At 44.9% G+C, this 16,278-nt stretch overlaps 1 protein-coding gene across 1 annotated transcript in view; it reads right to left on the bottom strand.

Annotated features, from left to right (window-relative positions):
- AGPAT4 (1-acylglycerol-3-phosphate O-acyltransferase 4) overlaps window positions 1–16,278 on the bottom strand; it is a 105,067-nt gene that overhangs the window by 11,933 nt on the left and 76,856 nt on the right. The window contains exons 4-6 of the mRNA XM_066590719.1: window positions 12,424–12,585; window positions 8,950–9,103; window positions 1,317–1,419 (exon numbers count right to left, since the gene is read on the bottom strand). Coding sequence (XP_066446816.1) covers window positions 1,317–1,419; window positions 8,950–9,103; window positions 12,424–12,585 — 419 coding nt within the window. The remainder of the gene's footprint in view (window positions 1–1,316; window positions 1,420–8,949; window positions 9,104–12,423; window positions 12,586–16,278) is intronic.

Genomic DNA, 16,278 nt, shown 5'->3' with positions numbered 1-16,278 from the left:
GGCATGTTCAATTGCCCGCGACAAATGCACCAATTGAAATTACTATTTAGATCCAGATGTGTCCTTCTTTGGACGCAGTGTTTCACGCATCTCCTTGCGCATTCCGAGTATGTTCTATCTTTTTTACAGCGGCAAAAAATATGCTTATGAGAACGAACCCATTGAAATCAATGGGCACTATTCATTGCGTATTGGGTGCACAAATACTTCTGTGTGAAGCAGCTCTAAGACTCCAAAATCAGTGTCAATTTAGCATTCTGTAAGTTCAGTGAGTATCTGTGCCACTTGAATGGGAACTATGCCAGCAAGACCAATGAAGTCTGCTGCACACTGTACAGAGCTGGCTTACGGGCCTGACAAACCAAAGATGATCATCTATTGATGACCTAGTTGAAATCTAGAAAACCCTTTAGGGCCTCTTTCACATGACCATATGCGTTTATACGTTCGCCGTAGTGTCGCATGAATGAATAATTGCAGCAATCAAGTCCTGAATAGAGATGAGCGAGCGTACTCGGAAAAGCACTACTCGCTCGAGTAATTTGCTTTATCCGAGTATCGCTGTGCTCGTCCCTGAAGATTCGGGTGCCGCTGCGGCTGACAGGTGAGTCGCAGCGGGGAGCAGGGGAGAGCGGGTGGGAGAGAGGGAGAGAAAGATCTCCCCTCCGTTCCTCCCCGCTCTCCCCTGCAGCTCCCCGCTCCGTGCCGGCACCCGAATCTTCAGGGACGAGCACAGCAATACTCGGATAAAGCAAATTACTCAAGCGAGTAGTGCTTTTCCGAGTACGCTCGCTCATCTCTAGTCCTGAACTTTAGCCGCGTATTTTCTGAAATTCATATGGACCGCTACTGCGTATCGGCAAAAAATACACAGAAGCACAGAAAACCATCAATCACTTTAAAATGCTCAGAATGAACAATAATGGTTTAATCAGGCCGGCTGTCCTTTTTCCCCAGCGTTGAGCGCAGAATAACTCCCTCTCCCTTTTCCCCCCACTTCCATTGAAGTCTATGAGAGCTTCCTATGTATCTCTGCAAAAGACAGGGCAAGACCTATCTTTTGACGCGCCGTATAACATGGGTAACCGAAAACGGTCACGTATGTGCTATTTTTCCCAGTGCGATTTTGTTTTTTTACGCGCCCAAAAGTCGTTCATCTGAACAAATACATTGGACTCTAATACTTTTTTACGCTGCTAAATACCGGCGTAAATACGCTTGTGTGAATAAGGCCTTATGGTGTTATGGAGATAAATAATGATAATAAAGATATGCAGCAATATGCAAATGACACAAATGTTTTTACCAATTCTTACCTTACATAAAGGTCTGCATGGTACTTTTTCCCATTTAATACCCCAAGTAAAGTAGGATTTTCATTATTTCTAAAATTGAGGGTGGAGTCATACACTGCAGACACTGGAGGGGAGAGAAATAATCATTTCAGACTCTCTCTGACATTATTAAATGTGAGTTATTGTTTTCTTCATTTAAATGTCATTCAGAAAGGCATTACCAGGTAAGAGCAGAGCAGAGTATAGGTCTAGGGGTGAACTGTGCACGTGGAACAACCCCAGCTTTATGTCTAGAGGGGGAACAGTCCTGTAAATCACATTATAAATTCACCAGCTTCTTCCATTCTTGGTCCAGTATGTAAATGATGGCATCCCTGCTGAGTAACCAGCTATTCTGTGTAATCCTTCACATTTACATGGCCTTTATAAATGTCTAATCAAGTACCATAGCAAATAACAGTGCCAGGCTGTTAGGATTGCATGTTTTTTTCCCAGTGTTATCAATGTGGAGATCTGGCACTGCGTTGCGTGCACCGAGCACGTAGTACAATGCTAGCGCCGGCCCCACTGAACACAATGGGAGATGCAATGCGAGATCACGTACAAAGATAGGACATGCCGGGATTTTTTTCTTTAGCACAACGCGGTGCAATACTTGAACAAATCGCTCATGTGTATGACCTCTTTCAAAATCATGGGGTTCATATTCTTGCGAGATTTGTGCATCTCGCAACGCACAAATCTTATGCGATTTTCTCGTCCGTGTGAAGCCGGCCTTAGGGCATATTAACCCCTTAAATGGGGTATCCCTCCACAAAAGGGGGGAGTTTATATCCGCAAATATTCCGGAACTGATGTTAGAATAGTGCCATCTGCTGTTTTTCTGTGCCCACCTCAGTAATTGTTCCAAGGTGGTCACACATGCTCAGTCTTGCCACTCTCTCTGCTCCACTGGGCATGTAAAGGGATCTCTACTGTGGTGAGCAGCTGCTTCTTAAAGGTGTTGTCTGGATGGTGACGATTTCTTTAAATGTGGGTGCAACTGAGAATTGACAATAAAAGCAGCAGCACTTACCTGTTCGTTCTCCTCACCATCCAGCACTGCAGCTCCTGCCGTCTTTTTCGTCTTTGATTACGAATGCCTACCATTAATCATCACTGCTACTTGGTATCACTACTCAGATGCTGGGAGCCATGATGCCATGAGAATGGCACATGACCGTTACAGCGATCTGGTGGTAGCCATTCGTAGACAGAAATCAGAACTGTGAGAACAGCAGCTCTGGATCGTTGAGGGAACAAATGAGTAGGTACGGCTGCTTTTATTGTTTTACCACAGTTGTGGCCATGTTTAAAAAATCATCCACGCCTGGACAATGCCTTTAAATGGCTGTATCTTCTGTGATGTCACAATAAATACTGATAGTGAGACAGCATTATTGTATAGAAGACTGACTATGTGTAATCACCTTGGAACTTTTACTGAGGTGGACAGCAAACAGAATGACTCTTCAATAGAAACAGCAGGTGGTGCTATTCTCACATTAGTCCTGGAATAGCTGCGGATAAAAAACATTTTTAATAACTGTAAATACAAAAAATGTTTTTAATTATGGGTTGGCTTTAACTAGAAACAATTCTTTTCAGGTGGCAACCGCTTTCAAGGGGCTTCTAAGATGTTAGATTTGCATAAAATCCAGCTTCCCTGTTATAAAATAACAAATAGGCTTATACTCACCTCTTCCCACCCCTGCGGTGTCCACTGCTCGGACAGGCTGCAGTCTCACCTGGTTTATTGAACATCACAAATGCTGCAGTCAGTGACAGAGCTTAGTGCTCAATCGCTGAGCTTTGTCATTGGTTGCATTGCCTGTAATGTCCCATAAACAGACTGGGACACCTGTAAGTGTGACATCATGGGGGCGACGGGGAGCGACGGCACAGGACACAGTGGGAGTGGGGAGAGGTGAGTATAACCCCATTTGTTTTTTTAGGCAGGGGAGCTGGATTTTATGTAAATCAAACATCTCGAAAGACCCCTATAATGATATTGCTGATTTTAACCTTAAAAGAAACCTGTCACATTGCAAATGCAGTCCAGTCTGCAGGCAGTATGTTCTAGAGCAGGGGGGGCTGAGCGGATTGTTATATGTGTTGTCGGAAAAGAGTCAGTAAAACTTGCCACTTATTGATCTAAAATCTTTACTAATTTGGGGGTTAGGTGTCCAATGGGCACCCCTATAAGTGATTAAAAGCCTTCCCTGTGTAATGGTCCATTTATACATAATGATTATTACCTAGAATTTGTTATAAATTCGAAGAACTATCTGTCATTGGCTGAGCGCTCAGCCAATAGCTAAGCAGTAGCTGCTATTGGCTGAGCCCTCAGCCAATCTGCACAGCCCTTTCAGTAGGCGGGGATTTTTAAATCCCCGTCTGCTGAAAGTGCTGGACAGCAATGCTGGGGAGCCAGCAGCAGGACGCGGCTGACAGCAGGAGAGGTAAGTAACTTTTTTATTATTTTTTTAACCACTTTTTGATGATTATCGGCGAAGGGCTTATATTTCAAGCCCTTCTCCGATAATCATTCTGCGGGGCTTGTCAGAAACCACTGCTTTCAATGGGATGGGCAGCAGTGCCGATCCTATGGAAAGCAATGGGATAGCATGCCGCGGACTTCTGCCACAGCTGTCACAGCTGTGACACAGGATTCCTTCATCCCTGCGGTTCCCGCGGGGATGAAGGAAACTCCTGCCACAGCTGTGACAGCTGTCACAGCTGTGGCAGAAGTCCCCGGCATTCTCCATATCTTTTCAATGGGGCTAGCGCTGCTGCCGCTAGCCCCATTGAAAAGACTGGCGATGTCGCAGCGATATCCCAGCGATTTTTGGGTATCTGCCGGCGTTTTTCTCGCACTGCGATGCGAGACTTTAACTTTAGAATCGCATCGCAGTGGAGAAAAAAACGCCAGTGGGTGGGAGCCCTAACTCACACAGTCACTCACTTACAGACAGGTGGTCATTAGTATTCCATAGCAACTGAGGCCGCGGGGGTTTGTAGGGGATGAAGTCCGCCTGTAATCTGCACAGGGATGAAGGACCTGTGATGGCGTTACCGTCATGTGATCAGGGGCGGAGCATGTAACTCACAGACAGGTGGTTGTTAGTATTTCAATATATTATATATACAAGATCTGTATATCCTGTCTTACATATATCCCCTATTTGTCACACTTAATGGTTTCTGATGTTTAAAGCAAATGTAATAAAGAGACCAACAGGCGTAAAGGAACTTGATTACACACATATCATAGATCTTGAAATAAAGGGTTCGTCCAACACGGCTGTTTTCTTCTGTAAAGAGCACTACACTACACCTGTCCACACTAACCAGTAGCAAAGTGGGTTGACCAACCAGGACTGGGCCCCCTGTCCCCAAGGGCCCCACAGCTGCCACATGGTCTACCTCTCATGGTATATACACATTTGAGGTCACTGTAAGGTCCTGACATACATCTGTCTGAAAGATGTGCTGTAAAACATGATCCTGTGGTTCCTAAATGGCAGCTAGCCCAAAGGACTGTGACATCTTCTGATGAAATACAAAGTAAGATAGAAATTTATAAATGCTCTGAGAGGTGAAGGTAAAACTATAAGAGGACATAATGGAAATAGCTGGATGTTCAAATAAGATTCTGTAAACTGCCAAACACACTGTGATGCCTCTGCTGCATGGTCCAGCCGGACATAGCAGTAAGGCCACTTCTTCACACCCTTGGCCAGGGCTGGATTAGACTGTGTGCCTACTTTGTACTGCAGATAACAGTCATGCTGGGATAATCCTAACAGGCTCCATCTCGTCTTCTAATAGGATTGTTCAGGATTTAATCATCAACCGTTCCTTTATTCAATTATTTTCATCATCTAAATGATTATGTTCAACTGGTAATTCAGTGGATCAGATTAGGGCCCAATCCTTCAGAGTGTTAATTATCTTCTACATGTGACTACGGCAGCTGGTCATATCACATTTTGGGCAAGGCAGTGATTCTAATAAAGAAAATGTATTGCTTCATAGGCTGCAAACTTCAGTGCAAAACCACGCTGGAGCTAGGAGGAATGATATTTGCTACTTGGGCTGCTCAGATAAGAAATAAGTATCTGCAGATTTCAGAAGCAGCACCACACTGGCTCCCTGCACTTCAACTGAGCTGTAATACCAGACACAACCTATGCTAAAGAGTGGTGCTGCTTCCCAAAGATTAGCCGCCTCCAGGAAGCACTGCCTCTAATTGGCTGAGCGCCGCGGCGCTCAACCAATCAGTGCCAGTGCTCGATGAACCAATCACATCCAGAGGCAGCGCTTCCTGGAGGCAGGGATTTTCAAATCCCTGACCAGGAAGAGATGCCTGAAGACCAGTGCTGGGGACCGGGGAGAAGACGTGGCGGAGCTGACAGCGCTTCTTAGGTGACGTATGCAGCTATGGCTTTTACAGTAGGATTTCCTACTTTATAACTTGCATCGCACCGCAGGAAAACTGCGTTTTCATGTGATGCAACACATAGGAGGGCTCCATAGGGAAACATGGGCTACAATTAAAAAAATAAATAAATCACGGCTGTATGGAGCTTACTGCGATTTTGTATTCTCGCAATGTTGCAGGCTACAAAACATCGCTCGTGTGGAAAAACCCATAGGAAAGCATGGGCTCCACATACATGCTATTTGTAGCACTGTCGCATAGTGACAAAATTGTGCAATTTTATTACCTATGTGGAAGCATCCTTAATCTCATACTCGTATATTGTGCCATTCATATGTCCAGGTATATTCTCTTAGACCTAGTTTCTATCTATCAGTTGGTGCTATATTGGTGCACTCCATGCTGCCGTCTGGCATCCGTAACCGGATAGGAAACCGCTACATGAAACAGTTAAGCATCTGGAATAAAAACTGATGCGCCAGATGCCATGAGCCCGTCCCACAGAAAACGACAGGATTAGTTCTGGCCTGCAGGTTTCTCTGACGTTTCACTACATTGTTAGAGGGACAAAAAACACGGCTGGAAATATGAGATGTCTAAATTTCCATTCTACTGGACTACAAAGTTCAGTTGAAAAAGGCTAGTGAACTAATAGTACAGTTGGGCAGGGGACACAGAATTACAGAAACAGCTGACTGATTTCACAGATGTCAATGAAAATTTGGGAATATCAATTCAGTGATAATTCAATCCATTATACCAACTAAGCTGTGACAGCGCACGAACACACCTGCTTCAGGTCTACAAAGGGGCAGGCCCCTGAATCAAAGTTGTTTTTCTATGTCCTTTGTAGCAGAACTTTGTTAACTCTTTTCAGTTCCCTTATGTTCTTATGAAGTTTCTTTACTAAACAAATTCTTTACTAAAGAAATATCACTTGTTGTTGTGATGCTATGGAGCAGTTTATTTCATTATTTCACCCCCTTTCCCTTCTTAAAGAGAACCTGTCACGTTCCCACAGCGCCATAAACTAAGTTATAGTGCTGTTTGGGGATATGGCAGGGAGCCGAGGGATATTTTTATACTCATCTGCTCTTGCGATCCAGCGGTGCACGACAATCTGACTCTTTTCAGAGTCCCGTGAACACGCTTTTTCCATAGACTCATATGGAAGAGTGCACACATGGGACTCTGAAAAGAGTCAGATTTTCACGCACCGCATGATCTTCACAGGGTGACTGCACTGGATCGCAAGAGCAGATGAGTATAAAAATTACATCACCCGGCTCCGTGTCACATCCCCTACCAGCGCCATAACTTCGTTTATGGTACTGTGGGAACGTAACAGATTTACCTTAAAAGTGTGAAACAGCGGGCACTAGTGTTGATTCCTGGAAAGCCAACAGAATCCTAACACTCAACTTCATAGGGAAACAGAAAACAAGTGCAAAAATAGCCAGGATTCAGCAACATAACATTAGTTGAATAATTTAACCCTTTCCAATCCACTGCCTGATGTCTGAAGACATTATGATTTAAGGCTGTACAGCTCCGATGTTGGAAGACTTCAGAGCCTATCCAACGTGTCACTTCATGCAGTACTGGCTTTAGCCAGCAGATAGCGCTGTTCTATAATGGCAGAAAAAGAATAAGCCCCCTAGGAAAACCAGGATACAAATTGGATTGGAAAGGGTTGAACTATTGGCTATATATAGTTTCTGTCCCTAATTTTCATTTATATTTTGGTTGTTTATATAGTTTTTACTAACATGCTGTATAGGAAAATCTGCTTACATAATGCTTATATGTTTTGTTAATATTTATATGTTTTGTTCGATCATATAAACAAGTGGGCTACAGCTTGGGCACAAATAATGTGTATCATTCTAGACCCATTTTGTATTACAAAGTGTGTAATCACTGGAGCAAGAGCAAGTTGTGCCCAATATTCTCAGACGTGACTGTCGTCGCCCAGCACACAGACACTCTGTCCGGTTGCTGTGCAATGTGAGGGAGACTGCACATCTTCATGTTCTATTCTTGTGTGAGACCTGCACGAAAATAAGACATGATGTTTCGGTCTCACCCATGTAAGGTAAAGGTAAGGTAAAATCACCGACTCCTAGGTTGAGGTCACATCGTGACATTTTCTTGGCAGACTGTTTTTGCGAGGTAGTTTGCCATTGTCATCTTTAGCCCACAGCAAGCTTGGTACTGATTTTACTGACATTGGAAGGATGGAGGCCTGAGTCTACCTTGAGCTACCAGAACCATTCAGAGATTGAACCTGCAACCTTTATGTCATGAGTGAGAGTTTAGGACTGCATTAACACTCTACTGCACAAACACAAGGCTCTTCCTCACATATGTAAATACACCCATTATATTTTCATGTGAGTTTTGTGTGTCTCACAATGCACTAAACTCACACATTTTTTTGCCTGTGTGAATGTACCCTTGTACTGGAAAACCACATGGAAAGTATACCAACATTTAAAATAATTCAACCCTAGCAAAAACACATAAGTAAAAGGTCACTTTTGACAAATGGTGCTCATTGTTTTTAGTAGTTGCTGTGCTCCAATGGAAAACGTGCCTCATTGCCTGTAGTGACTATTAAGAGCTTAGCTGTCATTTCTTAAAGGGGTTGTCGGAGTTCAGCATTTTAAATAAGATGCCTTTCCCACACAGTAAAATAACTAATAGGAATATATTCACCTCTTCCAGTTCCCACTGTGTACCACATTGGTGCTGGGTCCTCCACGACTGTGTTTTCTCACAGGCTACAGTCCAGCCCGGTTTATGGGAAGTCACAGGCATTTCATCCAATAACAGAGCTCAGCAATTGAGTGCCGAGCTCTGTTATTGGCCACAGCTCCTGTGACGTCCCACAAGCAGGTTGGAGAAGCTTGTTAACCCGGAGCAGCACCGTGGGACACAGGACGAGTGAGGAGCGCCAAGTATAGGCCTATTTGTTATTTTACTGCATGTAAAAGCCATTTTATTCAAAATCCAGAACTTGTACAGCCCCTTTAAATTGCTCTGGAAAAGTTAAACCTGCATTGTGATTGGTTGTTATGGGTAGCGGGTCAGTTTTCTTTTAGACAGTTTTAATAAATGGGGCCCGAAATCTTAACAGACACAAGCAAATTGACAAGTTGCTTTCCTTACCTACATTTCTCAAACTTTGCACAGTGACTGCAAATCCTTTTGTTCTGGGCAGTAGATGATATTTCAGCTTGGGAAGGCCTTTGGCCTCAGCAACTTGCATACTGATTTCATGTTTTTTTTCAGTAAACCGCGTGCCCTCACAGTGTATTAAGAACTGAGGACAAAAGGGACAGAAATTACAACAATTTTTAGTTTTTAAGTATGTTTTTATAAGGCAATGCTTAGTTTTCATCTGTACTGCGGATGGTCTGGACAGCTCGCCATTGGACAGTGCGGAAACTGACTGCAGATTCCCCAATGTAAATCCATTTGTGTGCAGGAGGCCATAGAAATCGCTATCATTTTTGATCAACATAGGGTGCAGACCGCATCGTTTAGGTGAATTTCCAAACCATTTTATTTCTAGCTTCAAAAATCTTTAAACGAGTTTTAGGTCATGAGATTTAAAGTAAGCCAGGAGCTGTGGAGCGGTGTCATAGAAAACCAGCAAGATCTTTGGACCTTCGGCTGCCTGTCCACGGGCGCTGCGGTATCCTGTGGCGAATCTCCGCTGAGGGAGCCGCTACCTGGGAAAGGGAGCCAGCAGACGGATCTCCGCTGTCAGCCAATCTGACAGATAGGCTGACTGCAGAGAATCGCGGCAATTCGCATCATGCTGCGATTTGCCGGCCGCGAGCGGAGAATCGCTATGATTCTCCGCCCGTGGACAGAGGGGCTGCGTTTTCCATAGCAATGCTATGGAAAGCATGCATTACGTTCCCCGCGACCGCATTATCGTCGCCTGGAATGCAATTCAATAAGACCCGTAGACAGGCAGCCTAAAACTGAATTTTCGACTCCAAAACTAAAATGGTGTTCAAAGATAGATATTCAAATTGTAACAGAAGCCACAGAAAAAAATTGGACAGGACAGTGTAGCCTTGTAGCACCTGGGACCTGGGTTTGAACCCAACCAAGGACAACATGTCTGCATGGCTTTCCCCCCGTACTCCAGAACATACTGGCTAATCGGCTGTCTATGAGTCTGCCTCAGACAGGCATATTTGCGTGCATTTTTGCTCACGCAAAAATTGCAAACACAATATGCAGAGAATCCGATACAATATCAATGGGTTTGTCCTCATTTAAAATATTTTGCATGTGCATTCCTCACACATGCAAAAAAATATAGGACCTGCTCCATTTTGTGCGCATTTACAAATATAGTCTACCTGCACATATTAATATTACACTAAAAAATTATTTGTGCCAGACTAAAAATATACAAAAAATAAAATGCATGTGCCATATAGGCAGGCGGTGGTTTGAAAAAAGCTAAACAAATATGCAGAGTATACATCAGATCCACTTCAATATCCTCATTATTGCTTCAGGCCTTATTCACAAGGGTGCGGCCGGTTTCACGTGGCCAAAAAAATCCTGCGAAGATTTGTGCATTGCAAGTCGCACAAATCTTACGCGAATAAGAACCCCATTCTTTTGAATGGTCTTAAATACATGCACAATGGCATGCTCTAACTTTTCGCGTTCCTCGGAAAGCATCGCTTATTGATTTTAATGGAAGGTTTAAAGCCTCGCATTAAACACTTCCAACCCTCAATGGTGCAAGATCATCGTAATTTCACAGATGCGGTAGAAGGCGCTTTTGCCTGAAAAATGCTTCACATCCGGGGTTAGAACGCATGTTGGCAAGCGCCACATCACGACAAGATTCTCAGCCCAATATCGCGCTTCCCTGTGTGTAGGTAGTCTAAGTGTGATTTTGGTCAGTGAAAAACTGATTGTGTTTAACATGCGAGCGTCATCAAGGTGCACTCCGTTTTTCAGAAGTGAGAAAAAATGGAAGATGGCCCATTTGATGTCATTTAAAACTCCCACAGTAGTCAATGGGTGCTTGAAAAAAATTAAACGCGCTTCTATGGCATGCAAGTGCATTCAATTTTTTTAACGTACCCATTGACTTGAATGGGTGATTCTGGTCTGAGCATCACACCAGGATAGGACATGCTGTGATTTTTTAACATTGACCGTCGGTCAGTGAAAGACATCGCACATGTGAATACACACATTAACATTAATCTGTCTGAGTTCTGTCAGTTTCAAACTTGAATAGAATTTGGATGTTAAAACTGTTTGTGTGAATTAGCTCTAAGTGCCATGTTAAAGCGGTTTTCCAGGCAATTGTTATTGATCACCAATCCTCAGGACTTGAATGGGAGCTGCACCTGCACTTGCAAGGGCTGGCCACTACATCGGGGTGGGGGCTATCTGCATTAATATCATACCCTATGTGTGGGGTTGCTAATAGCGGGTGTCTGAACAGCTGATTGGTCAGAGTCCCGAGGAGCAGACTCTAGCCAATCAGTGATTGATAACCAATCCTTAAGGATAGGTCATCAATAACGATTGCCTAAAAAACTACTTTAAACCTCATAAAGAACTGAATTTGTTATAAAAATCTAGAGGTCAACATTAACAATGATCATGGATCAAGCAAGAATCAAGATACCAATTACTTCAAAATAGACCAAATACCTTAGTAAAAATGCAAGTTCATATAAATATCATATGGTCACTCACCAATCCCTGACGCATATTTAGGATCTCAGCTGAGGCTCAGCAGCGCTGCTGATTAGAGCCACCTGATTGGCTCTTTGGCACCACGCGACTACACAGCGTGCATGCGGATTGCCTTCAGCAGCCGTGCACTACACACTACAGTTAAGCAGCCGTGCACTACACACTACACTTAAGCAGCACGGGGTTAGGGTTTAGGGTAGGTTTAGGTTTATGGTTAGGTTTAGGGTTTAGGGTTAGGGTTTAGGTAACCCTAACCCTAAACCTAACCCCGTGCTGCTTAAGTGTAGTGTGTAGTGCACGGCTGCTTAACTGCAGTGTGTAGTGCACACGGCTGCTGAAAGCAATCCACGTGCACGCTGTGTAGTCACGTGGTGCCGAAGAGCCAATCAGGTGGCTCTAATCAGCAGCGCTGCTGAGCTGCGGCTGAAATCCTAAATATGCATCCCTGACAGCTGTGTCTGGACTCACCCACCTGTTTTATGTGCTTCTTCTATCTTTTTGAAATATATGTCCAATATTTTTTGTGTTTCAATAAACATGTGAATTTTACTTTGTGTATTTTTTGGTATTGCACAAATATTTTTTGCTGTGCCATATGTAGCTGTAGTGAATAAAATATTGGCTACCAGAGATTGTGTGTACCTGTGTAACCCCACATTGTGCTAAAGTATGGTAAGGGTGTCTTCAAAGTAAAACCATGCAATGAAATGAAGACTTCTGTGATTCACTATAGCCACATTCAGAGAGAGATACGGTATTACAAAAGATCACATATCCAGAAACCTTCATGCGCTCTTTCCAACAAAAGGCTATAAAGTTACGGTTCATCTGAGGGATTGGCTGAAGGATCTAAAAAGCAGTAGCAAAAATAGTATTTATTTGGACTTTACTTACCCAAAAATGTTCTGGGTAGTCCCTAAGATTTAGTAAACCTTGTACAACCGTTTTTCGATCTTCTTCCCACTTTCGTTTACAGAACACAATCTCGAGGAAATACCACATCCAGCCAATTACAGGTACATAGCATAGCTCCTTCTTTGCTAGCACTTTTGAACTCTGGCAACAAAACAAAAGGAAAAAGCAAATCATGTGCAATATCAACATTTCCTTTCAGTATAGGATGCACCTACTAAAGTTGTAAAACATGCTGAATATTTTGGATATTGCAATGTGGCATCAATGAAAATGGTTGTAAAAATTATACAGAAAATCATCATAAAATAAATAAAATTGTGTCAATACACAGGTCGTCTGTAAACACAGCGTGATGATTCAAGTTAAAGCTTATGTTCAGGTTTGAATTTGAGTTATAGTCCTTTTAAGACAGGAGTTCACTTATAGAATAAGAAAACAGAAGTTTTCTAGTGTACATGCATTACATGCCATTCTTATATCAGCGCAGTTTACCCCTTTTGGCTCAGTAGAATGGCATAGCATATGGAACAACCAGTCCTGTGTAATAGCATCAGTCATGTGACTCCCTACATAGCATACACATCATGTGACCTCTGACATTCAATCAGCAGAAGGATTACATGACATATGTGCTGGGTTAGCTCACAATCATATCCAATCGGTTAGGCTGGATTCAAACAAATTTATTTGCGCATGAAAAATGTGTGCGCACAATACGCAGAAAATAGAACCCATTGATTTCATATGAGTGTATATGGCGTGTGTAATTTGCCACACGATAAAAAGCAGCATTTGCTTAGGACAACAACACATCTTGAACTCATTAAACTAATTGGCCATTGAAATGGCTGAGAGCACGCAAAACGTGCAGTGAAAAATGCAGTTGCATGCGCAAATATGCAACACCCTTGTGAATCCGGCCTTGTGAATAGGACTAATGGTGGAAACTGATTTATGTTGTGGATACTACAATACTGTTACTGTATCTTTACAAGGCTGGCATGTTGTTAATAAAGTTAATTGTAAAAATAAGAAAACTACTGGCACACAGGTGAATCGGGGAGAACAATATTAGATAATGCTGCAGGTTGTACTACTATATACCAGGGGTGCACAACCTTTTCTGGTCCAAGCATCACATTGTTGTATTACCTTCTGAGGCATTTATGGCATATCAAAAATATATTCCCCAATTGTCTGATAGGTGCAGGTTCCACATCCAGAACTTCTTCCTGTCAGCAGAATGTGGTCCCCTTCTCCCCCAAAGAGCACTCCAGAGAGGAGACCATGCATGAATACGGATCTTTCCATGACCCGGGTAGAACGGATTCGTTGCTGCTAATGGCCTTACTTCCCCATTCCCCCTCCCTTGCCATTCGACGAACAAATTACCGACACCTTCAGTTGGATAAATTTGGCCACAGCAGCCATTTATTAACACAAACAACATAAAATACATTTTAACTTGTTTCAACATCAACCTTAATGATGACTATATCCCGATACCTGTAAAGGACCTTGGAGCCGCACCCCTGTGTCTGCCACCTACTGCCGCCTCACCCCTACAAGGAGATAGCTGTCCCGGTCACCTGCCGCAACTTGGCCGACTCAGGCGACGCTATCCCCACGAACTTTTTAACTATTTCCTCCCGCCGCAGGTCGGCAGACTCGGGAGCCCAAAGACGCTCCCCTTTTAACCTCCGGCCGCCATCTTTTACCGACCCCGAGGCCGCTAGCCAGGTCTGGCTAGCCTCTCCTCCCCCTATCAGGGGTCCGCCCTATACCCTGGAGGCGACAGGTCCCCAACTCGAAAAAGGAGAGGAACGGGGGAGGCTAGTTAGCCCCCACCATTCCCCTTACTACCTTCTACACGGGCTCCAAGGTTCCCTCCCCATCCCCCGCTGCTATGACAAGACTCCTCCTGTCCCCACCTCCCCCCCTTTTGTTCTTCTAGGGCGGGCGGGTGGGACTCTTGTTCCTTCTTCTTTTCGCCGCTCTGCCTTCTCTCCTGTCTGTTCGTTCTTATATAGGGCCTCCCGACGGAGGCCCCGCCCCCTCCCATAATCCTTTGCACCCGATGACGTCACTCCTCCCCGTTCACCCTTTCATGCCGCCTCCCGCCTACCGCTCTGCGGGCTTCCGGCTCCGGCGGTTCTTGACCCGGGTAGAACGGATTCGTTGCTGCTAATGGCCTTACTTCCCCATTCCCCCTCCCTTGCCATTCGACGAACAAATTACCGACACCTTCAGTTGGATAAATTTGGCCACAGCAGCCATTTATTAACACAAACAACATAAAATACATTTTAACTTGTTTCAACATCAACCTTAATGATGACTATATCCCGATACCTGTAAAGGACCTTGGAGCCGCACCCCTGTGTCTGCCACCTACTGCCGCCTCACCCCTACAAGGAGATAGCTGTCCCGGTCACCTGCCGCAACTTGGCCGACTCAGGCGACGCTATCCCCACGAACTTTTTAACTATTTCCTCCCGCCGCAGGTCGGCAGACTCGGGAGCCCAAAGACGCTCCCCTTTTAACCTCCGGCCGCCATCTTTTACCGACCCCGAGGCCGCTAGCCAGGTCTGGCTAGCCTCTCCTCCCCCTATCAGGGGTCCGCCCTATACCCTGGAGGCGACAGGTCCCCAACTCGAAAAAGGAGAGGAACGGGGGAGGCTAGTTAGCCCCCACCATTCCCCTTACTACCTTCTACACGGGCTCCAAGGTTCCCTCCCCATCCCCCGCCACTGCAAGCGAGGCTCGACCCTCTTGAGACTGCGCCGCCCTCCACACTGCCAGCGCTCGCTCGATGCCTTCTTGTAAACCTTCCATCCATAGGTCCATCCCTATGTCGTTCAGATGAACGCCGTCTGACCTCCAATAATTACCCGTGCCTTTTTCCAGGTCTATGTGCCGCACTGCTATGCCCCCTTTTCCGCCCACAAAACGAGAGACTTCTTTGTTTAATTTAACTCTCGCCCTGTTCAGCCCCTTTTCTGACCGTGCTCCCCTCCATACTTTTCTCGGCACTAGCTCTGACCATACCACGACTATTCCCGGGTATGACTCCTGTAACCTAAGGAAGTCATACCGAATGTCCCTCGATAGGTCCCTAAATCTCCTCTTCCCCAGGTCATTACCCCCTGCATGAATGACTAATACGTCTGGCGCTCTATCCCCTCTCACCCTCCTTTCTACCTCCTCCAAAACCTCGCCCCAGGACATGCCTCTAATGCCCATCCACTTTATCCTTGCTTCGCTGTTAGGGAACCGTAATTGCCTGCCGTTGGGTCGTGCTCCCGCTCTCTCCGCCCCCCAGAAGACATAAGAGTGGCCTAAGATCCATACTAACGCTGGATGCTCATCTGTAAAACAAAATTACCGGCATAATTTAGTAACGGTTGCTCCTCCTATTTTACTTCCCCCCCACCCCCCCCCCCACCCACCCTCACCTTTTCTTTAAAGTAGGTGAGGGCGTACATAGGATCTGAAACGTCTGGATTCCCAGCGACCTATTCTTTTTATAGCTTCCGCCCCCATACCCCTCACTGATGCCTCTGTCGCTGCTCCCACCCTAAATGAGTGTGACCCAAATTGTTGTTTATCAAACCCTGCCGCTTCCAGTGTCCGCTTAAATATAGTTATGAATTGGAAGCGAGATAAAAATTGGCCATTCTCATGGCACAGCAGGGGGCCTGTTCCAGACTGTAACCCTCCCCTATACTGCTCCCAAGTCCTCTTAGGGCACATGAGCGCCCCCGGCACCTCGCCCAATTTAATAATTTTTCCCCGACCTTGCTGATCTGTCTTTGACCGGCGGATCCGCAACTC

The sequence above is a fragment of the Eleutherodactylus coqui genome, chromosome 1 (assembly GCF_035609145.1).
Source record: "Eleutherodactylus coqui strain aEleCoq1 chromosome 1, aEleCoq1.hap1, whole genome shotgun sequence".
In the NCBI taxonomy this organism is placed as follows: domain Eukaryota; kingdom Metazoa; phylum Chordata; class Amphibia; order Anura; family Eleutherodactylidae; genus Eleutherodactylus; species Eleutherodactylus coqui.
The sequence above is the reverse complement of the archived record's forward strand: the minus strand, read 5'-3'. Positions and strand labels throughout refer to the sequence as shown.